A 15,636-nucleotide genomic window follows, 5' to 3' on the forward strand; every position below is an offset into this window, starting at 1 on the left:
AGAGGAGCTTTGTTGACGTTGTTCAGGTAATCCTCAATCCAAAGCAATAACCTGTTTGTAATATGCATTTAGTTTACAGATGATACTTTAGCCTAAATGTTCTACTTATGCTATAATTGCACAGTGATAGCTCAACTTGCTGTCCTATCTCTTTGTAAAGTTCTCCTTTCTTGAACAGACAGAGATCCTCAGATGAAGTGTGCAAATTATTCTGGAGTGTGGCTTTGGTATCGTTTGTTATTCGATTCGGCATCGTCCTATCTGCATGACTAATTAAGTTGGAGACTTACAAGTAGCTGTGGCAAAAGATTAGTCCGGTGTCAAACAGAATTAAGATGTAATGTGAAGTGCTAGATCTAGCTCAGGTATCTACATTATTGCTTGTTCGAACCTGAACTTGGTTTCCCTTCATGACCTACCTCGATCAATATCCAGATATGTCATGTTGAGACAACTTGCATAGATCTGTGTTTTTGATCGATTAAATCCCTGTCAATTTTGACCAGATATCTTAATCAAAGTTATAAAACATGTCAAGCCAGTCCAGGTTCTCATAAAAAGAATAGTTTAGAACTACCTATCTCATAGGGTTGTTCGAACACGCGAACCCGTGTCTGATTGAAATTTGTAAATATAAATCTAATGTTAGACGCAGTTCAGTCAAATGTGTCGAACTCTTTTTTGTGGTTGGACAAGGTTGGTTGGTCAGATCAAACCGAAAATTAGCACCCATGCACAAAATCTAAAGAATGAAGGATGCGGTTTTTATATTTGTTTCTACGAAAATGTTTCGAGTTGCATGCTACTCGATTTTTGGCGATATTTTTGGGGTATAGTTATATGAAACATGGAAAATGTCACCTTAAGCATCTTGCTAGAATTCGAAAATGATGCTTGGCTTGAAACTTGATTCTAGATGACAAGTTGCTTCTTTGATAATTAGTCCAATTAGTGAACAGCAAATCTCATGTATTGAAAGAGATTGTCAATGCCTGGTAAGTGAGCATATTTTTATCTAGTCATGTGCTTGAAAAATGATATGAAAATTGTTGCTGCAAAACATGGAGGATTTGATCTAGCATTCAGAGCCTGTCTGGATCATTACCAAGGACCACAAGCTAAGGCAATTTATGAAGATGGTAATATAAGTTAGACGAGAGAGCAGAGAGTCTGAAAGATGACATCCTTAACCCATGTTTATATAAATGATGTGCAGACACATAAATGATGGTGACTGTGACACATGGATGCGGTCTATGACAGCTCATGGATGCTTTGTAGGTTCCATATTGTTCCTGTCAGAAATCAACAAGGTAAACATATTGTTCTTATCGGTAGCCTATGCCAATAAGAAAAATTCAAATTGCATGCCACTGGAAATGTTTCTGTAATCCTTGAATTTTTTTGTCCATATAAAAGACCATCATTCTTCCATTCACATTATGTTTCTTCTGATATCTGCTGCACGGCTGCCCTGCATCAAACCCCATGAACCAAATACATGTGATAAACCAAGAGACCTTTTGATAAACTTCTCAGAAAGCTGTCGGATGCAAATTTGTATTTTGGACTGAAATACCTTTATTATCACAAGAGACCTTTTGATAAACTTCTCAGAAAGCTGTCGGATGCAAATTTGTATTTTGGGCTGAAAAACCTTTATATCTATGGAATATGGATACTTTAATATGTTTGCCATATTTGTGCTCCGAACATGCTGGATATTGTTACTTGTTGTACCTATGTCTGATATCTTCTGTTTGTAGAGGATATAACATATTCCTCTAACACTTGACATATAAGTGCATCATTAGTAGAAAGCTCCAAGTTTGAATCTGAATGATCTTCAAAACCTGAATTCATTGTTAGACATTCCGAGGGCAGTATCTCTTTCTTGGTACTTCGTTTTTTGGTTGATAATCGAGTTGAGTAGCTACAAGACAGTCTAATTGACTTGCATTCTTTGTCCTTTATTTCTCTTCATGGGTGGTGGCGGTCTATGATGAAAGACCAGTTTGCTAACTACATTGCACAGAAAGTATTAGAGACTCAGGATGTTCAGCAACGAGAGCTGATCGGCTTGCAAATAAAGATCCATGTGGAGAACTCATTGTAGCTGGAGGTTAGTGCATTGATTTCCTTTATTGTTTCTTTCAATTCATATATTTCATACTGTAACTGGAATGGCTTCCGACGGATTCTCGAAAGGTTTTGCTTTCAAGAAAGCTATGCCTTCTCAGCACAAATATTAGACATGCACAGGACATAGGTGATTCTTTTTAGACATGCAGGAGCTTCTTAAAATTTCACAATTTTCTTTTCATTTTGACCTATCGAAACAAGTTTGCAATGTTGTTTTCTTCTGCAGAGAGGTGAATCCCTTGTACCGGCACGGGGATGAACCTGAAACTGTATAGCTAACCGATGCTAATTTTGAGTCCCTCTTGATCTATTTAGGTATGTGCAAGCTGCTGGGTTGGAAATAAGAATACTGCCCCACAAAGGAAGAAAAGTCTGCTCAATGTTTCTCTCTTTACTTCTGTTTCTTCTTTTATTTGATTATGGGATTGTATGTGATGATGTACAATTTTCAAATGCAATCGATTCATCCTCTTTCTCCTCTCCTGTAAACTTTGACACTCTCTCTGTAATCAATGACACAGTTATCATATCAGAAAAACAACAGCATGAGCTGCTACCCTTTGAATGGTTCTTGAGATTCTGCAGGACTTGTCAATTATGATCCTCATGAAAATTGAGATCTCTTTGGGCTTGATTGAAATGATATGGTGAAATCTGAGATGCCATTGTTAATACATGAGCTCCAAATATCAATTTCAACATCATAGAGCCAAGAAAGTTGTCTCATAAGACACAACCAGATCTATCATTCCATGGGGGATAAAATATACTGCAGGTATGATAATTCCAGCTCATTGTCTGTCCAACACAAGATAAAGGTAGGAAACAAAGGAAAGCCAGTTGTCCAGAAATACCATCACATGGAGAGAGAGCGAGAGCGAGAGAGAGAGAGAGAGAGAGAGTGGCACCAGCAAACTCCTAGATCAGAATTGGAAGCTATGAACTATGAAGGAAACAGATTCCACTGTGCTTCTGTGTCTACGGCAATCCACTGCAGCAAGTCGAAACAAAAGATGAACACCCTCTTCCATCCAATTCTAAAAGGACATCTAAATACCAAATCTACAAGGCTTCATCAGCAAGAACCATAATGAACCATCAGCGAGTAGCAGAGAACAACGGCGATGAGTGTAACACATGCGTAGCAGCCGAACTCGACGGATACGACAAGACGAGATGATCGAACGATTCATCGTACTGTCGCGCGGAGAGGCTGCTGATCATGCCGTCCGGTGACACAGTCAAGGGAGCGTCGCCTTCCAAGATCTGCACCACCTGCTTCATGCTCGGCCTGGACATGGGGTCCGGGTGTGAGCAGAGCAGCCCAAGCTGCAGCACCAGCTCCATCTCCTTCGCCGCGTAGTCGTCCCCCATCTTCGGGTCTCTCGCCTCCAGTATCGTACTCATCTTCCAGCACTCGAGCACGAAATCCACCAGCCCTGGCGCGTCCAGCTGCAGCGGCCTTTTCCCGCAGGCGACCTCCATCAGGAAGGCGCCAAAGGCGTACACGTCGGTCTGTGTGGTGGCCTTCCCCGTCCTGCTGAGCTCCGGAGCAAGATAACCCAATGTGCCGACGATGTGGGTGGTCTGCGAATTCGTCCCGTGATCGTACAGTCTCGCTAGCCCGAAGTCTCCCAACTTCCCGTTGAGCTCGCTGTCGAGGAGAATGTTGCCGGCCTTGATGTCTCGATGAATCACTACTTGCTCCCATCCTTCGTGCAGGTATAGGAGCCCTGCCGCCACTCCTTTGATGATGTGAAACCTCTGAGACCAATTCAGCGGTGTCTGATTCCCGTCGAAGAGGAACCGATCCAGGCTGCCGTTTGCCATGTAATCGTACACCAGGAGCAGCTCGCCGTGGCGCCGGCAGTATCCCAGCAGCTGCACAAGGTTCCGGTGCCGTAGCCGGCCCACGCTCACGATCTCCGAGATGAACTCCCGCATTCCCTGCTTCGACTCATGGGAGATCTTCTTGACAGCAATCTCGATCTTGGATTTCGACAGCACGCCGCGGTAAACCCGACCGAAGCCTCCCGCGCCAAGCAGGTTCTCGTCGTCGAACCCTTTGGTCGCTCGGTACAGATCCTTGTAGTGAAACCTATGAGGTCCGAATTCATGCTCCCAATCCTCGAGGACCTCTGCAAATTTCTTCCTTCTCCTGAGGTACAAGACGACGATGACCATGGCGACTACCAGCAGAAGCACTGCGGCTACAGGCAACGAAATGACCAAGACTACCGATTTCTTCTTTGGCGAACCAGGGAGTCGAGGAAGAGCAGAGAGATCAAGTGGTGAAGCGTCTCCGTCGAGGCTAAAGCTCCATCCCAGAATGTAATGGGATCCGGTAGCCGCACCTGTGGACGCAGAGAAGCCCACGTACATCGTATCCGAGATGACCGACGAGAGATTAAACCTCGAGGACACAAGTGGAGCCTTGGGTTTGGATTCACGGAGAGGAGCCACTGCAACATCGAATCGCATGTCCTCGCCACTGAAATCAACCCAAACCTGCATCGGCTCTCCACTGATCAGCTGGAGCCCCTTGACCACGCCTTCCTTGGTGTCAAAGTAAGCCGCCGGCGTCGAGTTCACCGATACCAAGCTGTTAACATCGATCCCGACATGGTTGTTGTTGATGTCCTTAAACTCCACGTTCTCGACCGTGTCGAGCTCCACAGCGACGATATGGTCTCTGGCGCTGCCGGTGTCCGCGAAGAGGCCGAGATGTTGGCTGGGCAGAGACCCACGGAGCTCCTTCGAGGGGGAGAGGGCAAAAGCAATTCCATGGCCGCTCGTGTGGGGGAAAGTGGGTTTGATGGCGAACACGAAGGTGCTCGAGAAGGACGGAGGCTTACCGAAGCGGAGTCGGAAGGGGTAGAAAGCGTGGCCGATCACTTGCTGCGTGTCGTTCGTCAGACACAGGAGGCCTTCGGAGGTGATCGCCGCGAAGCCGTTGAGGGTCAGGTTCGCGCCGCTGAATCCGTTGAAGGTGAAGTTACCATCGGAGGACGCCGCGAGCTCGGCGAGAAGGATAACAGTGAGGATCCCGGGAAGAAGCATGGCTGGTGCCGGACCTGCAACAGGAGCAGAGTGAAGACCAAGTTACTCGCCTTGTGTCCTCTCCTCTCTTCGTATCCTGTATTGACAGGATATGGTCATGGAAAGTAACTGCAAAGCGACGTTTTCAACTCCCCAACTTGCAGAGATCTTTACTGCAGAAAGCGACATGAAGTCCCGCGGTAGATATGGCGACCCATCTTTAACATGTGAGGTCGACGAGAGTCGCCGACGTTGACCTGCTCCGGACTCGTATTCATTGTGGAGACAGTATTTATTGTGGAGTCCGTAGATGGGTCCCTGCGTTATGTTGCGTGGGACCCACAGTGGGTTTTTGGTGAGTACGTGTGGGAGCTTTTTCACCGGGGAGGTGAGCTGTGTCGATGTGCGTGAGACACGATGTCCGGGTGAGCACGGTAACGAGGAGACGTCATTCCAACTGCCAACGACCACAATATCTGTGTCCTCTGCGTAAGTCCATGGAGGCGAGGGAGGGCATTGGAAAAGACCATGGTTGAGGAGTCTATATATATGACTGAAAGAAATAAGAAGAATGAAGCTAAAACACAAGAGGGATAAATTTCCTGACGTTGACTTGATGAAGATGTGTGCTTTATTTAAAGAGAGGATGAGACGGCCACAATAAGTGAAGACCACGTGATGTTGATTAGCTTTAATGATAATGTTGTCGAGTTGTGGAGCAAAAAGACCGTCTCTGATAGCCACAAGGAGATAAAAGATACTAAGTAGTGCTCCACGGGCCGGATTTGTGGGCCTCCTACAGAGAGAGGCCGGCCCTGCGGGCCTCAGGTTGGGACCCTGTGTCCAGCAGCGACCATCATGAATGACTGACTGCAACGAGTTGGATGGATGTCATGCAATTAACAGGCCATCTGAAACTTTCCTTGAATTCAAGGAGTCAGCTCATGGAAGACAAATAGCATCTTCCATGACAGATGGGCAGAAAGAGATGGGAGGGACTAAATGGTACTGGTTTGGTTTCGCCATGGCCCATAGTCATCATGAATGACTATGATTTCCATACCCACTGACTTCTCCCGAAACCTGAGACCGAAGCAATCTGCTGGACCTATGATTTCCACATTTTAGTCTGTGTTTGGCAGTGATTTGTACTGACAAAGAAAAGAAATCGATCGACCTGCAACTACTAAATATGTTTACAGAGGAAGGAGAACATGAGGATGATGAACGAGCACATCACCGTCGCACGAAACGGCAGGAGCAGAAGTAGAAGGGAGGAGACTTAGTAGGATGATGGCGGCCGAGGAGCTGCAGCAGAGGCCCAGGCGCCGAAAACCTCGTGGGGCGTCTGGCCATTTGGTGGAAGATCCGGCGGCAGATTGTACAGCGGCATCGACGACGGATCCAACGCTGCATGTGGCTGCCGCGAGGACGTCCGACCGCCGCCTTCACTTACTCCCGGGCTCTGCTGAAGCTGAATTCCCTCTGTGCCAGGCATAGCGCCTGCCGCCGCTGGCTCTTCGTCGTCGAGCGGTAACCTCTCATATGTTGCGTTCGAGAAGGTGGCTGCGATCACCATCACCGGCCCTGACGCGACTAATTCGCCGATGACATTGCCGCCCACCACCTGCCCTTGGCCGCCGGATAGGTAGACTGTTAGGCCCGTGGCCCCTGGTGGCGACGACGCCGGAAGGAACGCCCCGGAAAGAGAGAGGATGTCGAAGCGGCCGGGGAGGGTGATGACCCCCGGCGGCGCCCCGGGCTGGCGGAGCGTGACGTCGGTGACGACCCCGCTGCCGCTCAGGATGAACACGCCACGCTGCCTCCGGCGGGCGAAGGTGGCCATGGCGTCCATGACGTCGGCCCCGCTCGAGATCTCGAGGACGTGCGAGCGGAGCGCGTTGGGGTTCTCCCGCGTGATGATCACGGGTGGCTTCGGTTTGTTCTTGGACCCAGGCGGACGGCCACGGGGGCGGCGACAGGCGGTACCCGTCGGCGCGCCGGCAGATCCGGCCTCGACCATCTCGAGGCCACCGGCGGAGTCGTCGGCATTGCCTTCGTCGTCGTTGGGGTGGTTGTTGCTGCCGCTGCTGATGGTGGTAGTCGTGGCAGCGGCGCCGGCCTCTCGGTCTCTTCTGTTGAAGTGGTGACTGGGGATGTCGTCGGCGCGGTTGAGGTTGCGGAGATGGACGGGAGGGACCGAGGTCGCGGACGTGACCCCAGGGTCGACCCTGCCCATCTCCACAGCTCCGGTCCACCAACGGTTCGCCAGCTCTGCCGCCAAGTGCAGTCTGCATCACAAGAAGAAGAAGGAGAGTGTGTAGAGACGAACTCGGGTGGTTATTCATATCATAAAGATTCCTCCATCATTACACCCACCCTTTACAGATCTCTCCTTATAATAATCATGCAGATCAATCAGCGCTTTGTTCTCTTTGCTTCCATCCTTCCTCGTTTGGTTGCTTCAATCGGATCTGGTGACATGACGGCGACCAAGAATAAGAACGTAGAAACTCCTCACAAACAACTGCAAGATCGCCACCTACAACATAAAGAACTAAACCAGTTGCGGTAATGAAGGTTCCCAAAGAGGAGCCAGATGATCCACAGGTTCAAGAAGGGCGGCTCGACAGGCTTCAGATACAGGTGGTGGTCTCAGGTCTCCTTGCCCACGTTAAAGTAGCCCTGTTGCAATACAGGATAACCCATCTCACCAGAAAGAGACTCCTTATGCTGCTGTAGCTGCTCGATTAGCTGTCGTTATCTTGCCCCATTAGAGAAAGAAGAGAGACGTGCAGCACGGTTATCCCTCCTTCTTCCTCTAGCTTCTTCTTTGCGCTATATCGGCTCACCGGTTGCTCTGCGACATCACTTAGTCGACGAGGAAGGATTGGCCGTCGGGTTCGAGGGTGAGAGAGGTGATCCATGGGTTCGTGTGGGGTAATAACGTGCGCATGAGAAAGTGGGAGGAGAGTGGGAGCACGTCAATGTCTCCAGTCTCGACACAGTATCCTGTACCCAAAGGTCAGAGAGAGAGAGAGAGAGAGGGAGAGGGAGACTTCCACCTCCTCTACAGCGGCTGGTGGTGTCGGACAAAAACCTCAATCACCGTTTCTTAAGCCAGGAGAGCAGTACGTGTTGCGCGCCCATCCCGTAATCATGGCGTCGGAGATAAGACATCTGTCGTGTCCTTCCTCGCTATATATATATATATATATATATATATATATATATATATATATATCCCTCGAGGAGTCTGCTCTCCACGACCGGGCCGAGCGATTTGACGGCCAATTTGGCTGGACCAAGCAGCTTCTAATCAATTCATCGCGGTCTGCCAATTTGGACCGGGCCGGTCAAAACCTGCCCGCGCTGCTGTTAGGCTTACATCGACAACAGCGTTCCCACCCACCCTCGACGGGTTACCCACTCGCCTCACAGTCTTCTTATCTCAGGCAGCGGTGGGCCTACGGCGGTGCCTCGTCACGCTCTCCGTCTACACACCAAGCATTCGTACACATACGACAGCTGTGAGGGCCCATGCGGGACCCGCTTTCTGGTCCATCGGTCCCTCGGATAACAGGACGGTTAGGCGAGTTGGGTACCCCCTATGCCACGCGTGGCGTCGCTGTTTGCATGGCTTTCTTATAGAAGTTGACCGGCATATACGTTTGTTCTCCACTCGCAGTGACAGAGCTCCACCTCAAATTTCGTGCCACAGAGAGCTACGTAGCTGCGAACGAAGGATCGTACCGCTCACAGAGGGCTATACATGTGGACGGGCCTCGAAATGGTGTGCCGGCGGTGGAGTATTCATGTACATGCATCCATGTTGAAAGAAAATGTTGTACTTGATGAGGGGAAAAGGTCGGCACCAAGAAAGTGGTGGGACAGGGGATGAACGAGCATGATTTGAGTTCATCATCATGCAAAAAACTTGACTCTTCTTTGCAGTCCTTAAAATCTGGCCACTTGTACTTTTCAATTGTACCCTACAAGAACAAATTGAATCGATTTGTATATTGGATTCTGCGAAAGTTGCTATCCGCTGTGACCACATGGCTCATGTCAGGCCAAAATGGATGACTTTGCCAAATGCTTTCTATTAAACCATAAATAATGCAATTTATGTTAGTGTTGAATTATTGTTGGCTGTGTTTCAAATGTTCTGTAATAGATCAGTTAAAAAGTTGAAGTTGAATTAGGTGTTCATCATTGGATTCATACTACATGTAGAACTTAACAAAAAAGATCTTTCAAAACATCACCATTTTAGAATATATTTGACTCTGATCACTGATGGATGAAAAGGAAATAACAATATATACCTTAAACTGAATTTTGACCCATTGTTACATGCCTGATTAATGCAAATGTCAAACTGATGTCTCATATGACACTTCCAAGTACTTTGAATATAACCATTCAAATAGAAGCTGTTTCACAACCCAACCTCTACTCGGCTAACTTCAGTGATCAAAGAGAGGATGCCCACAAGAGGATTCATCCTTTTGGGGTGGAAAAGGCACGAGGTTTACAAGTCCTTACTACAATTGGAAGATCATCTCTGTGCCATCCAGACATAGAAGAGGAGACACCAAACTTCAGATGATGCTTCAGATAGGCTTAGGATGTCAGAATAGATATTTCTTGGTGCTTAGTATTTCTTTCCTTCTACTTCCTCGAGGGCCTTCAGCTTCCGATAACCTTGATCAGTGCCAAACAACCTGACGGATAACGTGGAAATGTTAGATATCAGGGTGATGATTCCATAACTAATAATAACCACATTAATCTGAAAATATGCTGTGTCAGCTGAAAACAGTAACCACAGGTTTAATAGACCAAAAGTGATAAAATCTTTTAAACGTGGAGATAAAAAAAATCCAGATGGTTATCAATTAAGAGAGGCTAATAAGAAGACATCTCTGATGCGCTGCCACGTATTACTAATTCACCCATGATATGATTGTTATGAATTATTTTGATATGGCAAGTTTAGTTGTTGTAGAGCTGCCTAATTTGCTTCAATTGAGGCAATGAACATGTACATAGAAAGAAGATATCACTCACCAGTCCATGTAAACGAAAGTCGATGCATAATTGCCTGACTTTGTATAAAGCACACGGTGATGGAAGTCATGAAAATCAGAACTGCAATAAGCAATCAACAATCAGTAAATTAACATCGCACGACACAAGATGGTATTATTGCAAGCACACTGATAACGTGATGTAACTCACCCTCCATATAAAGGCAAAAAGTTTGAGGGGCTCCATGGGAAATGGTACCCACTGTGAGCCTCTACCGTCTCCAAGACTCTCAATATCATCCATAACCAAAGAGTAAAGAGGTGAGGACCAGTTAAAGCTGGACCAATAATTGTGGCAAATCCAAGGAAAAGGATTTCAGCAGGATGGGCGTACTCAGAAGTTAGTCCAAAAGGTGTAGCATATCTACAAAAATAAAATCATTGATAAATGAAAGAAATCATAAACAAATATCTACAGAAGCCATCATGCTTACTCATGATGGACACTATGAACATGCTTGTATAGCCATTTGGTGTGCAGAATCCTGTGTCCCCAGTAGAAGACAAAATCCTCCAAGATGAAGTAAAAAATAATTTGAGATACGATGACAGTCCTACAGAAAAAAAAAAAAAAAGAGTTACAAGCAAAAGCTTCAGACAGGAAAGCACGAAAGCTAGATATATTATATTGACCATGTTCCATCAGTCAAACTTTTAGTTTGAATTAATATTTTTAAACTTGTACTCCTATCTAACATATGTAAGTGTGTGAAGCTGGGTTGCAATTGTAGCTTTAACATTCAAATATTATTCCAAAGCATTTTAAGGAGAAGATAACAATATACCAGTGAGGCAACGGAAGACTGCTTCTCAGCCCCATGAATCTGAATGTAGGATAAGAGATGAGCATAACTGGTAAGTTGACACATACATGGTACAGGATAAGACGCACAATACATTTCTCTCGCCCTTCTGGAGTATTGTTCTTTTTCTGAAAACGTAAGGCAAGTAGCTCACCAAGATGTGGCGTTCAAGCAAAAAGGCAATGGCTAACTGATAGAAACAAAATATTCTTTTCTTGAATATATCTTATAATGGCAACAAAACTTGGAGAGATCAAAGCATGTGGAACATTTACATTTATGGCATGTATATTTTAGTGCTGGTAAATCAGAAGAAAACTGGTACAATTCAGGTAAGAGCATATCTGAGGAACCATGAAACAAGTCCATGAATTGCATATAACTCACAGTTGCTTTTTAGTCGCATAAATACAAGTCTTATAGAACATGATACTACCAGAATATAAAGCATAATTATTTAGTCACGGACATCAATGTAGGCCTTGGTTATATCTAAAATTTCATTGTCACTAAAATAAGGATACTTCATACCAGTGATTTAAAAAGGCGCTCGGGCGAGGCGAGGCGAGGCGAAGCGAGGCCCAAGCGCCTCACTTCATTTCCAGGCGGTGCGCTTCAAAGAGGCATCGCCTGGGCGCTCGCCCGAGCCCAGGCGTCGGGTGCTTCAGGCGAGTGCTTGGGTTAAACCAGGCGACTGAACCAGCGATTGAGGTCCGGTTCGGTCTCCGATACTTTAGTTGGTTCAATCAAACCAACTAAAGCATCGATATCAACGTGGCTTCCCCAACCCTAACCCTACTTGTCGTTCACGCTACTGTCGTCGCTGCCGCTGTTGTTGTCGCTACTCGTCGCTCTAGCTGTCGCTGCCGCTGCTCACTGCTACTGTTGCCACTGTCTCCGCTCGCCGCTGCTCGCTACTACCGTTGCCACTGTCTCTGCTCGCCGCTGCTCGCTACTACCGTTGCCACTATCTCCGCTCACCGCTTCCGCTCCCGCTCCCGCTACTCGCTACTGTCGGTGCCACTGTTGTCGCTTGCCACTCTCGTTGTCGCTGTTGCCGCTGCTACTATCGTTGCTCGCAGTTGCCGCTCCCGCTCTTCTCAGTCAACACCCTCGGTCTTCGGACTCTTCCCTTACACTCTTCTCCTCTTTCGACAATATATAGTTAACAGTATACTGTATACTAGTAATAGTATTTATTAGATTAATTTAATAGTATATTTTTATTTAAAAATTTAAATAATTATATTTATTAATTATATTATATATTTTTATATTTTAGCGTCTCACTTCGCTCGGGCAAGCGCCTAGCGCCTCGGGCATTTTTGGACCTTAACGCCTTTTGGCGCCTAACGCTTTTTAAATCACTACTTCACACAGAAGCAACGATGATCAAGTAATTTAAAAAGAAAGGCTTGGTAAAACCATACACATTTATCAATGCTGACAATTAAGAAGGCCCAGTGCCAAATGAGGATGTCACAAGTAGGCTGAACATGAATTCATAAATGTGAATTTGCACAAATGGAAGGCAGCAAAGCCAAAAATTAAAAGAACGAAATACATCTCTATATTTTAGGCTGACCAACCTGAATTTTATATTTGCTGAAAAGCCCTGACCTCTCAAAGTATATAGATGGAAGTCCAGATAAGAAAAAGACACTTTCATGAATTAAGAAAGTGCCGACAGTTGCTAACTGGAACTCGCTGAAATGAGTGATGAGATACTGCATAACAGAGAACAAGACTCATTAAATATAGACTACACAAGTCAAAGAGCAATAGTTGAGATTCTGAAATGAAAGCTAGAGATTCTCTATTTTCATCAGTGAAAAGGGAAAATACCCTCTTTATATTAAAAAAGGCCAAACCTATGTGCTCACACGCTAGCCAGCCAATTTATGGAAGATGATGTCATAATTCACTTGTTACTACTGGCAAACAAATTCAATATGGACATGTTAACTGTCGACGTGACAAATATGAAAGAAGATAATTAAATCCAAGCAGCATAGTATTATAAGCAATAATGCAAACTCAAATGCCACATTCACAAAGGTTGACATACTTCTTATTAGTATGTGTTTTGCCTGAAGAGTTTCTAAGACAACTAATTTTAAAAGCACCTCATCAATTACTTTAAACAACTTGTACAGGTCATGTCTTAAATTCATAAGAACTAAATGATCTGTGGGTGTCAAAATATCAACTATGAGTTAAAGCCCTGAATTATTTAAATTGTATATGCTTATAAAATAGCAAGTTTTACCTGTTACTGACATTAAAGAATTCTGACAGCTCCAGTAATTATTCAGATTAAGCTCTTGTTTCATCAAATTACATACAAAAGCTCTTACAAGTTTTGAGGATTACAGTAGTTATAAGTAGAACAGAGCACCAACAACTTATCACAATTATGAATATTAAGTTTTTATGCTAATGCTGTAAGGATTGCATTCTTGCAAATAAAGCACTAGAGGACATATTAGTTCCTCAAAGCATGCCTGCAGGTAAAGCACATGAATCTCACTTTTCTCAAGCGCTATTACTTTAGAGTTTTGTAGATGAAAGTATCAAAATCTAATTAATTGAGTTCCGGGAAAGAGATCAAAAAAGAAATTATTCAAATTTAACAACAACAAAGCAAATAAACCCACCTCAAGGTAATGCACAGATAATAGTGAGAGTGACATAGTACCATTTATTCGGTATTTAGCTTTGTGTTCTAGAATCCAAAAAGATTTCTTAATTATTAATAGATTTCAAGAAAATTGACCAATAATTGCTTGTTAGTTTCTCATCAATGCATCCAAAACAAAGGTGTTTGTTTTTTCTAGCCAACAATGATGAAGTTAAGTATAATTCCAATAATTTCAATTTTCTCTTGGGCTTTTGACATTCCAACAACTATAAGATGATGGTCATCATGCAACAGTAGTGGCATCCTCTTCCTGAGTGTTAGCAACAAAGCTCCGCAGAACAGCTTCTAGCAAATAGCTGGAGCAGGAAAGCATAAAGGTGTTGTTGGCAACCCAACACGGCATACTTGAAACGACAACTCTACTTAAGACGCCGCACTAAAGCTTAGGGCAAGATAAGAAAAAAAAGTTGTAGATTGGTTAATTTGTGCAGTTCCTTAATGAAAAGGGCTACAATTCGCAAGTAAAAGGATCTAAATGTTTGAGCATATATATTGCTCCTCAGTCTTGCCAGCCTTTTCTGATCATCAATCATCATTCCATGAACATGCAACATCAAATTGTTCTGTGGCTGAATCATATTTTACATTAAATCACCGACATGGTAGCTGTAAGAGCCAGAACATAATGATCCCTCAACATCAAAAGTTAAGCAGAGAATTCAAAGGGTCTCACTAGAACAAGTCCATATAGCTTCTACATCATGTATGTTAGATGGAACCATAATGATCACCAATCATTCTGGTTTTAACTAACAAGCAAGTGTTCGCATCATCCTGCTAGCTTCATTTTCGATCCCTAATAATAGACTATAAACAGAGAACATCACTATGCTGAAAACGTTATATTTTATCGCAAGAACTAGTGGCCCACGTTCAAATCGATCATAAGATTTCAAGCGAAGCCTACGATGAGCAAAGTGAATTCATAACAAGACCAGAGGAGCATCGTATTCTTGGAGTGACGGGTCAAATCCCTATCAGGAAGAACCGCTTTGAAAACTTAACTCCAAAACGGTATGCATTTGGGTCACATTTCAAGCTGGAAAGCCGTAACCCCCGAACCAATGGCTAAAAATCCCCCACGACAAATCCCCAACAGATCATCTGACAAGGTGACGAAATGAAGTTCGCAAAGGAAAAAGAAATTGGGCTGGAAAAACGTGTTCTCGTGCTTATTATCACGTCAAGCCTCACGCCAATGTGACACATGACCATTTACCTACACAATGCCTCGATCGGCATGTTGAGCGACGCCAAAGCACAATCCAGAGGTGAAAGAACCACAACGACGAACTAGATCGTGATCACAACCTACTCAACCAACGAGTCCTCGTGGTTAGCTCGAAGTTCAAAGATAACAGGCGCTCGAACAAACGAATCCGCTCTCGGCCTCCGTTTCGAAACTGATCCGAAGCACGACATTAGGGGGAGAGAGGGAGAGTACCAGCCAGCACGATTCGAGCGGAGAGGCCATGGCGGAGCAGGGCGCGATCGCTGGCGACGTCGAAGCGAGATGGAAGGCGAATAAGAAGAGGTGGAGGCGGAAGCGAAGGCGGAGGCACACCACAAATCAAATAGATCGACAGTCTGTCACCCCCCGTGGTGGTGTTTTTGGAGGTTTACCTGTTTAGACGCAAGCGTCCGCGACGCCACAAACCCGGCAATCCTACTCGTTCCTTCATTCAACGAAAACCCAAGAACCATTGCGGCTCCGACACGTGGAAGCCGGACATGATTTTTCTTTCGTGGGGGGCGGGGGGTGATGTGTGGTGACCGCCCCTCGCACGACGTGCTTTGCTTTGATTATGATCGCTGGATCGGATTCGGATCGTGCCCGCTTGTGATCCATATCCGAATT

At 45.2% G+C, this 15,636-nt stretch overlaps 3 protein-coding genes across 7 annotated transcripts; all 3 read right to left on the bottom strand.

Moving 5' to 3' along the window:
- Positions 1 to 2,860: 2,860 nt before the first annotated feature.
- LOC103991335 (L-type lectin-domain containing receptor kinase SIT2-like) lies at positions 2,861 to 5,297 on the bottom strand. The gene has a single exon (XM_009410748.3). It carries the CDS (start codon positions 5,200 to 5,202, stop codon positions 3,241 to 3,243), a length of 1,962 nt encoding a protein of 653 aa, XP_009409023.2. The 5' UTR covers positions 5,203 to 5,297; the 3' UTR covers positions 2,861 to 3,240.
- A 1,043-nt stretch (positions 5,298 to 6,340) lies between these two features.
- LOC135583025 (AT-hook motif nuclear-localized protein 20-like) lies at positions 6,341 to 8,315 on the bottom strand. Of its 3 annotated transcripts, none has more exons than XM_065160378.1 (3): positions 7,896 to 8,315; positions 7,561 to 7,655; positions 6,341 to 7,472 (listed from the first exon to the last, which is right to left on the bottom strand). In XM_065160378.1, exon 3 carries the CDS (start codon positions 7,418 to 7,420, stop codon positions 6,464 to 6,466), a length of 957 nt encoding a protein of 318 aa, XP_065016450.1. In that variant the 5' UTR covers positions 7,421 to 7,472; positions 7,561 to 7,655; positions 7,896 to 8,315; the 3' UTR covers positions 6,341 to 6,463. The 3 variants fall into 3 exon arrangements, with proteins under 3 accessions (XP_065016450.1, XP_065016449.1, XP_065016448.1); XM_065160377.1 differs by having other exon boundaries at positions 7,745 to 8,315; XM_065160376.1 differs by having other exon boundaries at positions 7,728 to 8,315.
- Positions 8,316 to 9,485: 1,170 nt separating this feature from the next.
- Positions 9,486 to 15,386, bottom strand: LOC135642470 (very-long-chain aldehyde decarbonylase GL1-11). 3 transcript variants are annotated; one of them, XM_065158650.1, is made up of 8 exons: positions 15,223 to 15,261; positions 12,923 to 13,011; positions 12,667 to 12,804; positions 11,060 to 11,205; positions 10,709 to 10,828; positions 10,426 to 10,638; positions 10,255 to 10,335; positions 9,486 to 9,908 (listed from the first exon to the last, which is right to left on the bottom strand). In XM_065158650.1, exons 4-8 carry the CDS (start codon positions 11,122 to 11,124, stop codon positions 9,839 to 9,841), a joined length of 549 nt encoding a protein of 182 aa, XP_065014722.1. In that variant the 5' UTR covers positions 11,125 to 11,205; positions 12,667 to 12,804; positions 12,923 to 13,011; positions 15,223 to 15,261; the 3' UTR covers positions 9,486 to 9,838. The 3 variants fall into 3 exon arrangements, with proteins under 3 accessions (XP_065014722.1, XP_065014721.1, XP_065014720.1); XM_065158649.1 differs by lacking the exon at positions 12,923 to 13,011 and having other exon boundaries at positions 10,733 to 10,828; positions 15,223 to 15,386; XM_065158648.1 differs by lacking the exon at positions 12,923 to 13,011 and having other exon boundaries at positions 15,223 to 15,380.
- Positions 15,387 to 15,636: the final 250 nt, after the last annotated feature.

This window comes from Musa acuminata, chromosome BXJ3-7, assembly GCF_036884655.1.
Source record: "Musa acuminata AAA Group cultivar baxijiao chromosome BXJ3-7, Cavendish_Baxijiao_AAA, whole genome shotgun sequence".
Taxonomy (NCBI): Eukaryota; Viridiplantae; Streptophyta; class Magnoliopsida; order Zingiberales; family Musaceae; genus Musa; species Musa acuminata.